This window comes from Podarcis liolepis (genome assembly GCF_965112155.1).
Source record: "Podarcis liolepis genome assembly, chromosome: 1".
In the NCBI taxonomy this organism is placed as follows: Eukaryota; Metazoa; Chordata; class Lepidosauria; order Squamata; family Lacertidae; genus Podarcis; species Podarcis liolepis.
Genome location: NC_139554.1, coordinates 78666048 through 78683740, shown reverse-complemented (window position 1 = coordinate 78683740; position 17693 = coordinate 78666048). Strand labels below are relative to the sequence as shown.

General features: G+C 42.4%; 1 protein-coding gene across 7 annotated transcripts in view; it reads left to right on the top strand.

Moving 5' to 3' along the window:
* The window catches only part of LOC310695512 (SITS-binding protein-like), a 33035-nt gene extending 15644 nt beyond the window's left edge, over positions 1-17391 (top strand). For all 7 annotated transcript variants that reach the window (XM_083480145.1, XM_083480143.1, XM_083480142.1 and 4 more), the window contains 5 exons: positions 757-1025; positions 2064-2200; positions 6788-6909; positions 8493-8672; positions 17040-17391. In XM_083480145.1, coding sequence (XP_083336271.1) covers positions 757-1025; positions 2064-2200; positions 6788-6909; positions 8493-8672; positions 17040-17213 — 882 coding nt within the window. In that variant the 3' untranslated portion in view covers positions 17214-17391. The remainder of the gene's footprint in view (positions 1-756; positions 1026-2063; positions 2201-6787; positions 6910-8492; positions 8673-17039) is intronic.
* The last annotated feature ends 302 nt before the right edge of the window (positions 17392-17693 follow it).

Here is a 17693-nt window from a genome sequence, read left to right as displayed (position 1 = left end):
TATCTCCATGCTGTAACCTCAATCTAAACTGGGTGTGTGAGTGTTGGGTCACTTACAGTGACTTTTAGGAAAGTAAAATCATGGCAGGATACCTAATAATTGATTTCCCACATCATGTCTAGTAAGGCTCTTGTAATCAATAATCAAGCTGTACCTAAATAATGGTTCTTGGGCCTATAACCAATTTCAGGAAATTATAGCTATACTGTATCTTCAATGGTGTCTGCAAAAGAAATATATTTCAGGCCATGTTTTATTAAGCAATGTAATGTAGCAGGCTATCATTTTTTTTAAAAATAAAAATAAATCTATTGCCTAATAAAATTGCCTCAGTGCCCATGATACACATAAATACAGAGTGATGCCTTTGTTTTGAAAATGCACATTAGCTATAAAATATTCTATGCTGTGTTCATATGATTCTGCTCAGAATTTGAGGCAAGGAGTACTGCCATTCGGAGAGCATAACCTTGAAACCAAGTGCTCACAAATGGTGCCTGCACTCCCCTTAATCCGGCGCTGCCAACTATTAGTTTAGGCAGGGAACATCCAATATGGTAGCTTCTAGATATTGCTGGACTGTAACTGCTATCATGCCTGACCATTGGCTATGCTGTCTGAGGCCGATGGGAGTTGGAGCCCATAACCTTCAGGGGGGGGCCCTACATTGGTTACCTGCACATGAGGTGAACCAGGAAGTCAGCCTAGCCCTTTATGCTTCTGCTGTTCGCTTCTGATGGCTGTTTCCTATTGCAGGTGCCGCTGCTCACCAGATGGAAAGGGCAGTTTTCTGCTCAGCTAAATGTGACCAGCCGGGCTGCGGTGCTCTGGTACATGGACCAAGTGAGCCTCTTGAGGCAGCGACTGGGAGCAGAGTATTTGGTTTTCGAAAGTGGCGAAGGCAATTGGTTTATGGAGCAAGCAGTCCCACCTCCCACAGAACTTGGAGGGGATAAGTACATTCACATTTTAGCCTCAATGGCAGCTGCATTGGGAAACTCGTCAATAATTAGCGCCGGCACGAGGTTCGTCTCAGAATAACTCTCCAAACTGTTTGTTTCCGAGGGCATCCTATTAGTGTGCACCATCTCCTGACCCTTGTTTTTATTTCATTACAAGTTTATTTTAGGGGAAATCTCACATCCCCCTTCCACCCCTTTCTCTGTCCTTATCATTTGCTGCTGGTGCTGCTGTAATCTGAAGGAGAGTCGTGGGGGACAGTGTGAGCTAATGAACAGAAGCATGGATGTGCTTTCAGCATGGGCTCTTCCTTTCCAGAAAAGTGGCTTCAGCTTGCATGAACTGGGTTGCCATATGTCCTCTTTTTCCAGGGCACGTCCTCTTTTTCATAGGTGTGTAAAATGAGAGTCGCTGTGGTCTAAGCCACTGAGCCTCTTGGGCTTGTCAATCAGAAGGTCAGCAGTTCGAATCCACGCAACAGGGTGAGCTCCCATCGCTCTGTCCCAGTTCCTGCCAACCTAGCAGTTCGAAAGCACACCAGTGCAAGTAGAGAATTAGGTACTGCTGTGGCGTGAAGGTAAATGGTATTTACCTTCCTGTTGCGCCAGAAGTGGTTTAGTCATGCTGGCCACATGACCCGAAAAGCTGTCTGTGGACAAACGCCAGCTCCCTCGGCCTGAAAGCGAGATGAGCACCGCAACCCCATAGTCGCCTTTGACTGGACTTAACCATCCAAGGGTCCTTTACCTTTTTTTTTACCCATAGTTAAAAGCAGAAGTGTCTTCTTTTTTGCTCTTCAAAATATGGCAGCCCTAGCATGAAGCCAAGCCACCAGCTGCTATGTGACAATGCGTCCTTAGAACTGTCTATGACTTTGATGCAATGCTGCACCTGTGCCTTAAGTTGGCCTCCCTCAACCTGGTACTCTCCAGGTGTTGTTGAACAACAGCTGCCAGCAGTTCCAACCAGAATGGCTAAGTCAGGGGTTATGGGAGTTGTGATTCAACAACATCTAGAGGGCGTCGAGTTTAGGGAAGACTGAATGATTACTGTGCCTTTCAATGTTTCCAGTTTGACTCCTGGTCTGTTTCTGCTGCTTCTAGAGCCAGCCACCTGCCGCTCTTTCTCCAAATGAACCCCCGCCAGTCCGACTGGAGCTACGCTGGCTTGAAAGGGATTATTCCATCGGTGCTTCATTACAGTCTTCTTGGTTATAACTTTTTTATTCCGGATGCAATAGGTAATGTTATTTTAAGGTCAACTTCTCCCAGTTCTTCTTAGAATCCATTTTATAGAAGGGCTGAAGATGATGCCCCTGAGAGAAAAGGCCAGATCTCATGGGCAGAGCCCATACGCTGTGTGTTAAGAGGCCCCAGATTCAATCCCTGGCATTTCTGGGAAGGGCTCCAAAAGACCCAGGCCTCAAACACTGGAGAGAAGTTGCTGGTCAGTGCAGAGTCTTGATCAGCAGCCATCCAGATGTCAGGCTGCAACTCCCATCAGCCCCAAACAGCAAGGCCAGTGGTCAGGGCTGATGAGAGTTGGAGTCTAACAACATCTGGAAGACACTATGCCTCTCTAAATAATACTGTGCTAGATGGACCATTAGGCAGCTTTCTATGCTCCTGCAGGGGAGATGAATGCATATAATCTGCTCACCTAATCAACCATGTTCATGAAGGCTACACCAAGCAGAACTTGAGGGACATCAGTGCCTGAAGTTCTCTTTGGTGCACCATTAGATTTAATTGATTTTCTGTTGACAAGAATTGGCCAGCACATTTCTTAAGCATTAAAAAAATTAAGCAGGAATTGCATATACATTCAGTTCTGCTGAAATTAGAGGGTGTTGTTGTTGTTTTTAAAAGTGTTTAGAAAAAGAAGTAATGGCATCTCAACTTCATTCATCTGGTTAGCAAAAGCCCGGGGGCTTTTGGACTGCAACTGATTTGTAGCATGGATCGCATCGACCCCATAGCTCAGCGATTGAGCGCATGCTTGCCATGCAAAAGGTCCCTCATTCAGTCCTGCACACAGCCAAACACCCTTAAAACCTTTTAAAGTTCTCGTTTATGTTGACGTTGATGTACTGAACTACATGCAGCAGGTTTAAATTTCTTCATTTCAGACTGCAGTGTAAAGATCTGGATTCAGCATTCAGAGTTATGCATACCTGGGGGGAAACTGTGTAATGAGAACAAAGTTTCCAGAGCAGTCCATTTGTAAAAAATCAGGGGATGCAACTCACAAATGGGAAGGTAGCTTGGACAACCAATCTTTCTCTTCCCCTCTTCCACCTGTACCCTTCAGAAAGTTGATGAGGCCTAGCAAGTATTGAGGGCTTTGCCATAAGGGACTGCAGTGAGAGGCGAATTCCCTGAAATCAGGTGGAGGAATTTTGCACCATTTGTACAGGGCTCCCATTTTGGGGCAATTCTCCCTTCATACTGCAATCCTGTAAAGCCCAGACAAAGTGGCTTTGGGGGGAGGTACAGTATACTGAAGAAGCCAGAAGTGGAAACATTTGCTTTAAAACTTTAATATCTCTGTGTTATTAGTTACTGTAATAAATGTATGATATTAGGCTTGTATTTGAGCAAGCAGAAGGACTTCTGTTACACAGTTGGACTTCCCCCCACCCCATGTGGCTCCTAAATCTGTTCTGGGGTTTCCCCCAACCCTCTGGAGCTGGTTTTGGGATAGCATGGGACAGAAGTCCTGTTGCACAAGTGGAAGTAATTGAACTCCCACATTTGTTAGTTGAATATCACCCTTCTGGTATTGCATCTAACTGCATTTCTCTGGGAGCCAGCACTTTCTGAAGTGCTGTGTGATGCCTTAAAAATCCTATCAGTCGCTTTGTGTACACACACACACACACACACACACACACCATAACAATATCTATGTCTCTTAGAAGAGGAGGTAAAATTTTGTGGCAAGAGATATAAAAATATTAATAGTTTTTTTTAACAATAGTCTTGAACCAATGGAACCCTGTAGTAAATCCTGCTTTTCGTGCTGAAAAGAGGGAGCTCATGCACACCTTGTTCTCACAATGAGCTGTCACTTTTGATAAAATGTGAGGCTGTTTCAGAATGAAATATTCTGTTTTGGGAAGAAATTCCCTTTTCTGAAGGAATTGGGTTCCTTAAGCCTGAGGCAATATTTTTAATAAAAATTCTCTCTTGACCCTCACCCTTTCGCCCACTAGCCAGCACCTAGGATTTCACCAGGAAATATGCTTGCTCCCCTTTGCAGCATGCTTTCCTTATTTCAGTTTTCTGCCCTGGTGGAGGAAACCTGCGTTAGGATCTCCAACCCCTTCAGGATTTATGAAGCTAGATGAAGCGGTGTCATGTCGCATTACATGGCGAAGTATTCTGGATGTGTTAAAACACTACATAACCTTGAGTGGGATGACAGGACCCAATATTTCCTATTGCAAGTGACATTGGTAGCATTTGTCGAATTGCTTTATCTTTCTGGATATGCATGGATTTTAAGATACTGTCTGCAACCTGCTAATATAGATGGGTTTATGTTTCAAGGTTATAGTTCATTCTTCCCATCTGGCAAACAAGCTGTATGGGTGTACTCTTCAGCATCTACCTTCTGTGGGTGGGGATGGGGCAGAACTGTTTTGGCACAAGGCTTCCCAAGACTTTTCAGTCTACAAGTGTCCCTTCACTACATTTCTACCTAGAAGGTGTTTCTTTCATGTTGGATTAAGAAGTCATGTCTCTGCAGATCATAAAAAGATTTAAATTTATGTATGTGGGGGGCTGACACTTTTCTACTTTGATAAAGAAATTATGCAGCTGGACAACAAATTAAGTTCCTTGCGTGAAATTTTAGGTCAGGGTATCCAATGTGGTGTTCCCAATATGCTTTTGGCTCCAGCCTCCATCAGCCTCAGCCAGCATGGCCAATGGTCAGGGAAGGAGGAAGTTGTAGTCCAGCAACATCTGGAAAGCATTATAATTATAATTATTTATTAAATTTGTATACCGCCCTTCATCTGTAGATCTTAGCGTGGTTCACAACATAAAACGCAATATAAAAACACAAAACACATGATAAAAACAAGAACAAGAAACACAAACCAATGAACCCCACCCCTCCTCCCACAAACCCATTTAAAAGGGAAATAAGATGTTAATCAGCCAAAGGCCTGGTTGGCTACTCCTGCATACTTAATGTGTTTCAAAATGCCCCTGTGGTCCTTAGTTATAATGTTATAGACATGTTTTTTCTGGTTTTTTTGTGGTAGGTTGGAATGGCCCCTAAGAACCCCCCAAACACTGATGTGAATTCAGCAGTTATCAGGAATAAATGAGATACACAGGAGTAGGGAACATTTTCTTTTCAGGGTCTTTAGTACAATATTATGTATTTTACCTGCTGTGTCCATGGTTTGCCTTCCAGGCTGCTGACTGTTGATGTTATAATACGCCAGCAGTCAAGCTGCTAAAGCAACGAATGCAAAGCACGCACCAGAAAGAGAGATGAAAGATGTTCTTTCTTTTAACAGATTATCTGGATTGCCCACTATTTATACTATGTACTTTTCCTTTCCAGCTGGAAACTGCCCCCCATTTGTTACACATCTCAGCTTGAATCCTTCATAATGTACACCAAGCCAATTACATTGTTTTGTGTTAGGAGTCAGATGGTCAGAAATGTTGTTTCTCTGTGAAATCTCAATATACTCAGTGTCCCGTCCCCCCGCCACCCCACTTTCCCATTGCTTTTGAAATTCTTCCTGCAACTTGTGTTTCTAGAATGCCAGGAATGCCAAAATGTGAGCTGGATCAGGCCATTCTTCAGTTCCATTTGCTTTGAGCCGTGGAGACTGTTTAAGCATCTGGCATGTGTCTTTTTGAACAACGCTGACTTCTCTAGCCTCTTCTTTCTCCCTTTGGATCTTATTGGCTCCTGTACCAGCAAATAGGAGACAGAAGCCATTTCCAAGCTGTCACTCTTTTGTGGGGAATGGCCATAGCTCAATGGTAGGCCATCTGCTTTGTATGGAGGAAGACCAGGTAGAAATGGGAATGTTCTTTCCAAAACCCCAGACTGCTGCTGCCGGACAATGAAGACAACATTGAGCTGGATAGACCAACATATAATGACCCCCTAGCTGTAAACCAGCAAATTAAGATTGTGCAATTAAAGTGGTTGTGGTGCTCTTGTGCAGCAAACCTGCTTCCAACCCCCCTGGAATTTTCGTGGTAAGAAAAGTGATTGTGGCATGTAACTTGCACACAAATAAAGCAGCATGAAGTCTCAGTAAATAACAGTGTTGTAAAACATTCATGCAGATTTTGTGCACCTGTATCAGGATGAAAGCTCAATTAACTGCCTGTCTGGAAGAGCCCTGGGATGAAGCTATTGTATTTTAATATTTTGTACTATTGTATTTTAATATTTTGTTGGATATAAATCACCATCATCTCAGCAATGGCCGCAATAGCACAACTGAAGTCTATTGCAGTGGCCCTCCCCTTAAAGCTATCCAGGGAAGTTTCACTACAGGCAGAGTTGGCATTCTGCAGTGGATGCAGCAGACGCCACTGCCAGAAGACCCAGTGCAGTGCAGTGCAGGAGAAGCTGAGATACATGAGGCCTGGTGGTGACTGGGCAGTGTTTCAATAGCACCTTGATTATACAAGAGCACACAGAGGCCTTGTTACAAATCTCAGGGTTTATCATTAATATAACCTGGTCATTCCTAAATTACTGGATCAAAGATTAAAGTTGAATTCTAAATATTTATAACGGTTTTCCTATTGCCCAACCATTTTTATTTGTTTGTGATGTGCAGGAGGAAGTCTTGCAAATGAATTTCTGATCGATGAAGAGCTATATATTAGATGGCTGCAGATTGTGACTTTCCTTCCTGTGATGTCTTTCCATACTCCACCGTGGGTCTGTTGTGATGACTGGGTAGGTATATCAACTACCATTGGTATGCTAATGATAATATTCTGCTCTCTTGGTACCCGAATTCTCTCCCTCAGTTCTTACTAATATTTTTTATCTCCACAATGTCTCATTTTGGATGATTCACCACCACCAAAGTTTAAGGTGGATTAAACAGTATACTCTGTATGTCTTCTCTGAAATCATCACTTCCATCTTCCTTGACACATCATCAGTACTCTCATCCAGGACTGGCCCAATGCATTTTGCTGCCTGAGGTGAAGGACAAGATGGTCCATTTCACATACAGAAGCTAACTGGACCAGCAGTTGAATCTTAATCTAACACTGGTGGTAGGACAGGGTCCTCTGCCACACCTGAGATAGCAAGTCAGTTTATAGGGGCCAGGACATGCCATGTAGCATATACCGGTATAGCTCTGTCCTCTAACATAGGGGCTTAGGAGGACCAGCAAGGTGGCTGTAATTGCTGCCTAGGGAAGCTGCTTCACTTTGCCCAGAGGTAGGGCTGGCTGTGAGCTTCAGTTTTGCACATGGGGTGTGGGTGTGTGTTATGGAGAAAGGGAGGGGGAGAGAAATTTGCCTCTGTGTTGTTCGTCAGCAAAAGATTCTGGTGCCAGATCTTGCAATATATTTTTTCTTAACACTGCCAATATTTGCTTTTTCTGATTTCATAAAAACTCTGGTTCAAGTTCTTGTACTTTCTTGCCTCAGCTATCACCAGGGCTTTCTTATACCTCATCTTAAATTCTTATTTCAGCCCTAAACTCTGCTGCATACCTTGCTCATGGCATTCTACCATTCACAGTCTTCTTTTTAGCTTCTCTTAATCAGTTCAAATTACCCCCTCCTCCTAGTTGCTTCATGCTGTGTGCCCCATCTCTCCTTTCTAATTCCCCTTTCACATTCTTTCTCCCACTATTAATTCTGTTTATACTAATCTTCTTATCTTAGCCCTTTAGCTATGCTCTCTTAGTCCTTTAGCTATGTTCTAGAGCTCAGTTGAAACTTCAAAGAAGGCAGTTTTCTGAAAAAAGAAGGCCACCTTACAGAATTTGCTCTAAATATTCTATACCAATTTGTTTGTGGTTGCTGCCATTCTCCTCCTCTTGACACAATGCTGGCTACAGGAGTAGTGGCAGTAAAGACTAGCACGATAAGAGACTGAAGAGATGGTTTTCATCCAAGCTGACGGATGAGAGACTTAGATAGGCTGGGATTACAATACCACTAAAGTCATATTTTATTGGCTACTCTGGGTTGGATTCACCTAGGCATCCCTGTCAGGAGAAGACCTGTGCAAGGACTTTTGCTTATACAGCACAGCTCCTCCCCGCCCCCTTCCTTCCCCTGTGCACACTCTGAAATTGGCTCAGTTGAGAGAACCTCCATTACAAGACACAGTGTGGGGGAGGGTGGAATCCCTGCAATGCTTGTGCAGATGGAATGATTAAAAGAGTGTGACATTGAATTCCACCCTCTGTATCTACTCCCTGTGGGAGAACATAAATCAAACTAAAATACCTGCTTCTCTATTGTCTTCTCCACAGCGTATTTAAATAATATGCTGAACTTCCTTTCTTTCAGGTGCTGAATCTCACCAGGCACTATGTTCAGACACATCAGAGTTTTGTGGTGCCTCTTGTTGAAAAATACAGCAAGGAGTGGCTCTCTGTAGGATACCCTATTTTTCGACCTGTATGGTGGCTCAGCCCCACTGAGTCCATTACCTTTACAATTGATGATGAATTTCTCATAGGAGATGAGGTAAGAAATAAATTTTACTCCAGCATGTTTTGGACCAGGAAGGGCATCTCAGGGACTGAATATTTTCTATAAGGCATTTGGATTTATATTAGAGTACTGAACATTTCAGTTCTCTGCGGGTTTTGAAAATTCATGTAAAGTTACAAAGGTAAAATAGAATACTTGATGATAGAAAACCCTCATAAATTAAAATTGGCAGAAAACATTTATTATAGCTAGAATTCTGAAAACATGGAAGAATTAACCTTGCTGAGGAGGAATCAGCATGACTTCTGTAAATGGAATTCTTGCCTCACTAAACTTTTGGAACGAGACACATTTAGATTGTCCAGTCAAAATGTAAAATCATACAATGATAGTGATGGAAGGGACCTTGAACATCACCTGCCCAACTTCTTGCTCTGTGTAGGAAAACAGAGACATATGTGATCCAGTGGACATTATATATTTGGTGTGTGTGTGTGTGTGTGTGTGTGTGTGTGTGTGTGTGTGTATGTATCTGTCTGCCTCTATCTTTATCATCTTCCTCCCAAATGACTCCTACAAAATGTTACCAGAAGGTTCCAACATTAAAGCATTAAAAACAGAAAACTAAGACTAAGAATAAAAGTGTATTACTAACAATGGATGAAAATCACCCATGAGGTCTTCCAATGATCTGTGTTGGGATCCATGCTGTTTAACTTAATCATGAAAGACTCAGAGTCAGAGGTGAACAAAAGTGTAGAAGATGACACAAAACTACTTAGGATGGTGAAAACCCAAGCAGTGTGTGAAAGCTTTCTTCTAACTGAGCAAATGGGCAGTAGAATGGGCAATGTGATTCAGTGCAAGGAGGTCCAAAGTGATGCTTGCTGGGACATGAAAATCCTAATATATGAAGTCTAACTTGGCTGTGACTATTCAGGAAGGGGATCTTGGAGTCAGAATGGAAAGTTCATGAAGAACAGCAGCTCACGTAGTGGCAGTGTGTAGGGAAACATAAATCTCATGTTAGCTTTATATTTGATCCCCTAAAAAAAATAATCCCTATCACAATGCTGTTACATAAATTGGTGGAATGCCTGTATTTCGCTCCAAATGAATACTAAAGGACAGGAGAAAGATACAGAGCAGGCAAGTAAATAATCAAGAGGTTGCAGTACCCACCACATGAGAGTCTAAAAACTTTGCAGGTAGAGATTTTTAAGTTTACAAAAAGTCAAGGAGGACATGATTGAGATGTACTTATTGTATTGAAAAAGGTGTGGGGAGAAAGCCAATCAAGAGCCAAATTTTGATTTAAGGTTTATTTGGCCCATTAACTTCTTGTGCTTGGAAAAATAGAACGGATCTAAACGGTTTCTACATGTCCAGACATCTGGCAATTTTAGCGTCAATACATTAAGTGGGGGTGAAGGAGTGGCTAACTTCTTCATGTTCAGGGTCTGGTGTATTTTCCAGACAATGAGCGGGATGCTGATGGTATAAAACATATGCTAATACTGTAAAGGACTGCAAATTTTTTTGTTGCAAAATTTTACTTCTGTGTCAAGTCTGCCTGGCAAGCCAGATAAAACTGCTTCAGGGTCTAGATCTGGCCTGGCAGCAGCCCATTATCCATCATGAGGGCAGAGCTGCAAACTGGATTCCTCACAGGAATGCAACTGTGATGGACATCAGAAATGGAGGAGAGAGATGAATATATGATCAGTTGTCCAGCTTCGAAGGTTATAGCATGATTTCCTTATAAAGGTGCAGGTATCTGACTTGTTTAAGGTAGCATCCCTCAGAATCTACTCATAACCTAAAGCACAGGGTCTCCACCGATGGTCCCTGACTAAGTATTCCAGAATGTCGTCCCAGTACTCCCCAGCTATAACTTGCTATAGAAAACAACACTTTCTCCCTGACTTTGGCCTGTCAGATATCCATCCATAGTCTGTTTTGCAGGGTGCAGTAAGCCAAACTATGGCTTACAAGGGCTGCAAAAATGTGCAGGCTCCTGGAGAATGTCTGATGGGTCAAACTTTGGCTTAGCTCAATGCAGCAGTAAAAAGGGCCAGGGAAGAGCAATTGATTCTCAATTTAACAAAAAGCTACCTAATTCTCACTTCCAGAAATGATGTGTGAATTGAAATTGGCACTACTCTAAATTTTGCAATGCAGTTCTCCAATCAGTGTGTAAAATAATTAAAAATAAATGCATATATTGGGGGAGGTGTGCATAAAAATGTGTATATTCATAAAAATAACACAACAATGCATTAAATCAGGGGAAACGACGTGCAAAAATGTGTGTATTAAATAAAATTGCAGACAAAAATGTGTTTATTAGGAAAAATTCACACTAAAAAGTTGATGAATCTTCATGAGGGTTAAATAAAAAGAAATTTGAAAATTAGATGCAGAAAGTGGAGAACTGAATTTAAGATTTGAAAAAAAATGAGCAACAAAGAGAAACCAAAATGCGACAGATTCATGCATCCTTCCGTGTAGTTTGACTCTCCCTGTCATATGAACCAGGCCACTGTGACCTCCTTACTAGGTCAACCATTAGTCAGAGAAGTAAATTGCACTTTTAAAACTTTCCCTTTCAACGCTGCCTCTGTCCAGCCACTACATCACATTTACCATTCCTCGCTGGTTTCCCACCATTACCTTCCCTTTGGCAGAGGGTTCACTGGAGTGATTGTGATTTATGTGACATTTTCCACAGCCTCACAAAAGCCCAGCAACATCAGTATTTCAACTGGCAGGTTTACAATGCTTTTAGCAAAGCAAGCAAATGCCTACAGTACCAGAGTGAAATATGGGGCTTTCCATTCAGTGACATTCTAGATCTCACTTTCACTTCTCTCATTTCCTCTCACGCTTCTTTCCATCTGCACCCCGCTCCCCCTTCTATGGCTCCGACTACTGTCATCCTGGAAAATCCATCACCCATCTGTTGGTTTACTTTAGAGTCTTCCACAATAGTCTGGGAAAGCCTGTTGGATGTAGCTGTATGTTACGCTTTTTCTGTGTGTGGCTAGTTATGCAGGAGGTGATGTTTTATGGGGCATTCTTAGTTGATCAACTTGATTTATTATAGCATGACTGGCTGCGTCTCCAGTGAAGCTTCTGGTTTTTGGTTTGTTTTTTTGCTAGCATGGAAAAAAACAACTTTCACCTGTATAAATAAGAGACAAAACTGAGGAAATGAGGATACTATAAGAACATGTGTTCTGCTGATACAATAATCACAGATTACGGTGGCAGGCTTTAGAATCTACTTGATTCAGACCCTCAAAAGTCACTGCCAGTCAGAAGAGCAGACAACACTGGGCTAGACAGGCAAGCAGTCTGACTTGCTGTAAGTTCCTATATGAGATAGGAGGAAAAGAATGCAAATAAAGAACTATAAAATGCTGGCCCCCTTTTTGTCCACTATAAAATTTAAATAACTATCTCCTCCATATGTGTGTCTTTACATGTTGGGGAAGAATCTTTCACCGCTCTAGGAATACCCAGCTCCTTTTCTCTATGATGCCTTTGACTTGGGCAAAAGGAGGCATGGGTGGTGGTACTAGCTGTCCACACCTAGAGGCATCTTGAAACAAGGAAGACTGTTTATGAGATTGATTTCTATGAGATGTTCATGCCAATGATGCCTCCAAGTATTTCAGATCTTGTTTGTCTAGATTAATAAGGCAATTGGGTGCTCCGTTAATGTTATAATCAATTAGCATTAACAAGCAACTGGAAATAAATTAAAGAGCAGTTAACACTCTAATTTCCTTTGCTGTTAGCATTTCAAATACAGCCAATATCTAATTAAATCTTTTGAAGCACTTTCCTATTTGCTGAATTTATGATTAATGTAAAGACTTAAATATTTCTCCCAGATCAAGGCAACGACACATTGATCTTTAGTGTCTTTAGTTCTGAGGCTGGTGCATGCTAGGATCTAAAGTGTTGCCTTTAATCATATTAAGAAGACTCTCACCGAGGGCTCATTAAGCGCTCAAAGGGCAATGGGGTTTTGTGTGCATTTGAGGCCTTCTAAAATTTACAGTGACTGTTTTAAGAAGAGCAGTAGTTGCCACATCACAATCTTTTTGATCAATTATTTCTGCTTTGATGCTTTAAATTGTCTTGGTTACTACTGTATTAGAGAATGTGCAGGGTTAGGAGAGTCTTTTCTCCTGTACTGTCCAAAGTAAAATGTGAACCTCATCCCAGTGTGATCCTTGACCTTCCGCCCTTTAAAATGTAAGATGTAAGATGATTGAAAATCCCTGCATTTACAAGGGAGAAAGGTCCAAGACAAAAATGGGGGTAGGACTGACATCATGTGGATACTCCTACATTTTGTTGCCGTATAGACAAGCCCAAAATACAGTGGCCACTTCTGCAAATGGCAACTCATGTGAACAGCCGAATGGTGTGAAAAATGTAGGCAACCTAATATCTTCTGTGAAGTGAAAAATCACAAGTGAGTGGAACGATGAGTGTGTCTGGGTGTGCTTAGTCTTCTTAGACAATGTTATTTATAGAACTTGGAATGTTTTTAGTGGGTATGATACACAATTCTCTCTCGTGGGCTTGCATGTTTCTCATTGTATTCTGATTCACATAATTGAAAACGGCTTTTGCCTGATTGTGACAAGTTCCATACACCTTGAAGCAGACTATGTAGACGTGCAAGTAATCAGAACACTTGCTCTCACAGACAAATGGACTTTGGGCTGACAGCGAGGGTGTAGGAACAGCTAGTTACCAATTAAACCTTGTGGCAGATGGTTGCTCAGCTACCATTGTGTGGAACATACAATGACCTTGCTACAAGTCCAAGGGCTAGTTTCAGTCATCTGATCTTCCTAGTCAAACTTTGATCTTCCTAGGCAAGGCACTCTTTGGTGCTGGTTGGGAACATCTGAAGATGACTTCGGTTTCACTATCAGGTGTTCTGCTTTGAGTCTAGCTGATTCAGCCAGGTGAACAAAGAAGCAAAGCTGCAATGAGGCAGAATGGCAGTGCCTTCTTAAATGGTACGGTACTACCTTGGTTCTCAAACTTAATTGGTTCTGGAAGTCTGTTCCAAAACCAAAGTGTTCCAAAACCAAGGCGCACTTTCCCATAGAAAGTAATTAATCCGTTCCAGACTTTTAAAAACAACCCCTAAAATAGCAATTTAACATGAATTTTACTATCTAACAAGATCATTGATCCATAAAATGAAAGCAATAATCAATGTTCTGTACTATAAAATAAATAAGACAGTATTGTAGATGATAAAAATTAAAATTAATTTTTTCCCTTACCTGCACTGATGATAGTCATTGTTTGGGTGGGGGGCTTTTATCCATTTCCACAGTCACACAATCAAACAATCAATCAATCAGTCATAAAACAAAAAAGCCACAGTCACAAAAATGAAAAAGCCACATAAACAAAAACTCAAAAAATTAGCAAAAACAAAAGCACCAAATATCACCTCAGAACACTGTAATCAGAAACAGAAGGCTTTAATTACGATGGGGGGAGGGGACTTAAATTAGCTGTGCAAGGGTAAAAATGGAAGGAAAAAAGCCTTAATTTCGATGGGGGGAGGACTTAAATAAGCTGTGCAAGGGTAAAAACAGTGGGAAAAAAGCCTTAATAACTATGCAGGGGACTCAAATGAGCTGTGCGACAGTGAAAACTGAAGCTCAGGAGCACATTCGGCTTCTGAGGCAAAGTTCGAAAACCGAAACATCTACTTCCGGGTTTGCAGTGTTCAGGTTCCGTGTTGTTCTGGAACTAAGCTGTTCGAAAACCGAGGTACCACTGTACTAGGCTTATGCTTGTGTCCTTGTGATCTTTAAACATTAGTAGTAAAACACAGAGGCCCCAGAAAGGGAACAAATCAAGTATGTCAGAAAGCTGTCATTACCTTTGCATCTGTACATGGAAATTCTGTGAGTGAAAGAAATACAATACCCTTGTGGAATGGAGACATTAGTATAAACATTTATATTGACTTCATATTTTATTACCTTTGTTTATGGTTATAAACTCAGGAATAGGTGGCCTTTTCTGGTTATATTGGGGCTAGTTAATATATTCTTCTGTGTCAGAATCCATTCCAAGTCAGGTCTGCACTCCAGAATCCCACTGCCTCATCTGATTCAGTTAAGTGAAACAGACACTCATGACCTGTCCTTAATTCCATAAGGTGAACTGCAGCTCCAGAAGCGTAATAGTGTCAGCATCAATTACAGGTTTCTTATCTGTTGCATAGAGGCCTAGGGCAAATGTCCTAGCATCGCTGTACCAAGATCCTTGTTCTTGGAAGTAGGTACATTTTATTGGAGGTGAAAATGGAAATCATGACCATTTGTAAAAAGCCATTACACTTTCCAACATGAAAGGCTCAGAGCTTTGACATATATCAATTCCTGAGACCTTGATGCTTTTATATTGATTTCAGTGGATGTATTCAGCTTGCGACAAATAAAGGTGGCCATTTCCCCACTTTTGAACTAGACGTGATGGCAGCAGGACCTAGCTATGAGTCTTCCTGACTCCTTCTAAATTGGTGCCCGGGTCAATTTAAAGCATGGCATCAGTGGGGGAATTAAATATCCCCATCTATGCTTTTCCAGGTGAAATTATTTGAAATGTGTTTTCCTCTTAGCCAGTGTTACTTTTAGCCATGGAGGTCCACTAGGAGAAAAATCAAAGGGGTTTCAGAGAAAAGGCACAGGCAGCAGAAAAGGACATTTTCCCACTTTAAATCTGCTACACACTTTATAGAAATGGAGCAGCAGATCCATTTCTGTAAACAAGGCAGGCCATCATTCCACTAGTTTGGCCCTTGCATTTTAAAAAGAACATAAATTCAATTTCATGGCAAACATTATTTGTGAAATGCAGCCTACGGTAAGCTGACAAGTGGAATCTGCACTTATAAGATATCATCACATATCTCCTCCCAGAAAATCACTTAAATGGGGCAGCGGGGGGAATCTCTAAAATTGAATCGGACAGTTTCCAATGCAGAAATATGGCCTGCATTAACAAGAAGAGATCTTTTCTTACGATACAGCTAATGCAAAACCAAAGATTAGACTAAGAACATCAGGCCTTTCTGCTGAGCGGCTGGGATCCAAATTTGTGATAAAAGTTCAGTTCTGAAAATACAACGTAATGTGTTTGCAACTCCTGGCAATTCCAATTAAAATAAGTATGGACTCAGACTCAAGTCTGTCACTCATAAAGAATCTTTCATGAATTTGGAAAGAACCATTGTGCTGTAATGATGAACATTTGTGCACTCTAGTGCCTTAGAACTCTGCGTTTTAAAACAAACCAAAAAAAGGCTGTCCTCGTCTTCCTGGAACCTCTCTTTAGATCAGTCTTTGCCCAGTTTGCATCAGTACAGTACTGGAATTGTTTTAAAGACGTTCGTAACATCTTTTCAAGATTTTTTACCATATTTTTCGTCCCATCGGACGCACCGGCCCATAGGATGCACCTAGTTTTTTGGGGGGGGAATAAAGGAAATCCCCCCCTTTATTTCCCCCCCAAAACCAGGTCGGGGAATCCAAACCAGGTCGGGGAACAGCGGGATGGCGGTGCTGCGCCTCCCCGCTGTCCCCCGAGCTTGTGGGGCTGCCGATGTCTTCCCAAAGCGCGGGGCGCTCTGCCTTGGAGCGCAGGCAGCTCCGCGCAACCCACCGGAGCCTGGCGCGGCTTCGCGCCGGGCTCCCGAGGGTTGTGCAGAGCTTCCTGAAGCCTGGAGAGCGAGAGGGGTTGGTGCACACCGACTCCTCTCGCTCGCCAGGCTTCAGCGAAAGCTTGTATTCGCCCCATAGGACGCACACACATTTCCCCATCATTTTTGGAGGGGGAAAAGTGCGTCCTATAGGCCGAAAAATACGGTAATCGTTTTATCACTTGTTTGCCGCCCTAGGATCTTTTGGGAAGAAGGGTGGGGTTTTAATAGATGGCGTCAAAGCAAACTTTATTGATTTCACCGTTATGATATAAATCATTATCAGAACAGGTAATAGTGTGCTGGTTTCAAGTGAGCTTTACTTTATCAGTGGGGCGATGGCCACCCTGTAGCCAAGGCGGGTGGCACCCTGGTCCCAGGAAGCCCTGCGCAGGATCGCAAACCCCACCCACCTCTTGGAGGGGCTGAGCGGAAATGATCAGTGTTCTGACTACATACTCTAAGGGCAAGGCTACAGCCCTGGTAGAGCATATGCTTCACATCCATTAGATCCCAGGTTCAATGTCTCATGCTTCCAGATAGGGCAGGCAGGCAGTGTCTACACAACTGAGCTTGATGGACCAATGGTCTGAGTATAAAGCAGTTTTCTATGTTCCAAGGCTTCTAACTTTCCTTTTTCAATCCAGGTCCTTGTTGCCCCAATAACTGAACAAGGGCAACGTCAAAGAGATATTTACCTGCCCAGAGAAGGTCAGAAGTGGAAGGACATCAACACGGCGCAGGTGTTTGATGGAGGGACCTTCATCAGGAACTATTCAGTCTCTCTCATGGATGTGCCTGTTTTTGTTAAGACTTTCTAGATTCCAAATCTGACTCAGATCTCAGAAGGTTTCCCTGTATCTCAGAGAAGGATTGCCAACAAGAGCATCCATGTTGACAAGGGAAGTTCTCTCTTTTTCTGAAAAGAGTTTCCAGTCCACTGCAATGTTTCCAGGATCTGTATATTGAAAGAACTATTAAATGTGTGCATTTAAAATAGACTTGACTCCCCACTGTCTGTTTTCCAAAAATTATAAAGTTCTCCAAGAGCTTCTGGTGGGACTACAGCATCTGCTACAATTTTGTACCTTGAACCCCCAGGCCTGTTTTCCTCTTTGCAGAATCTGTTGAAACACTCAGTTTGCAGAGCGGGGAGTGGTGAGTAGGATGATGGGGCTTAGGATGATGGGGAACCTCAGGCCTTGGACTCAAATGTGGTCCTCCATGCCTTTCTATATGGCCCTCAGAACATTCTACAGGCCACACCCCTCACTGGCCAGGCTTTCCACCCTGCTTGCATG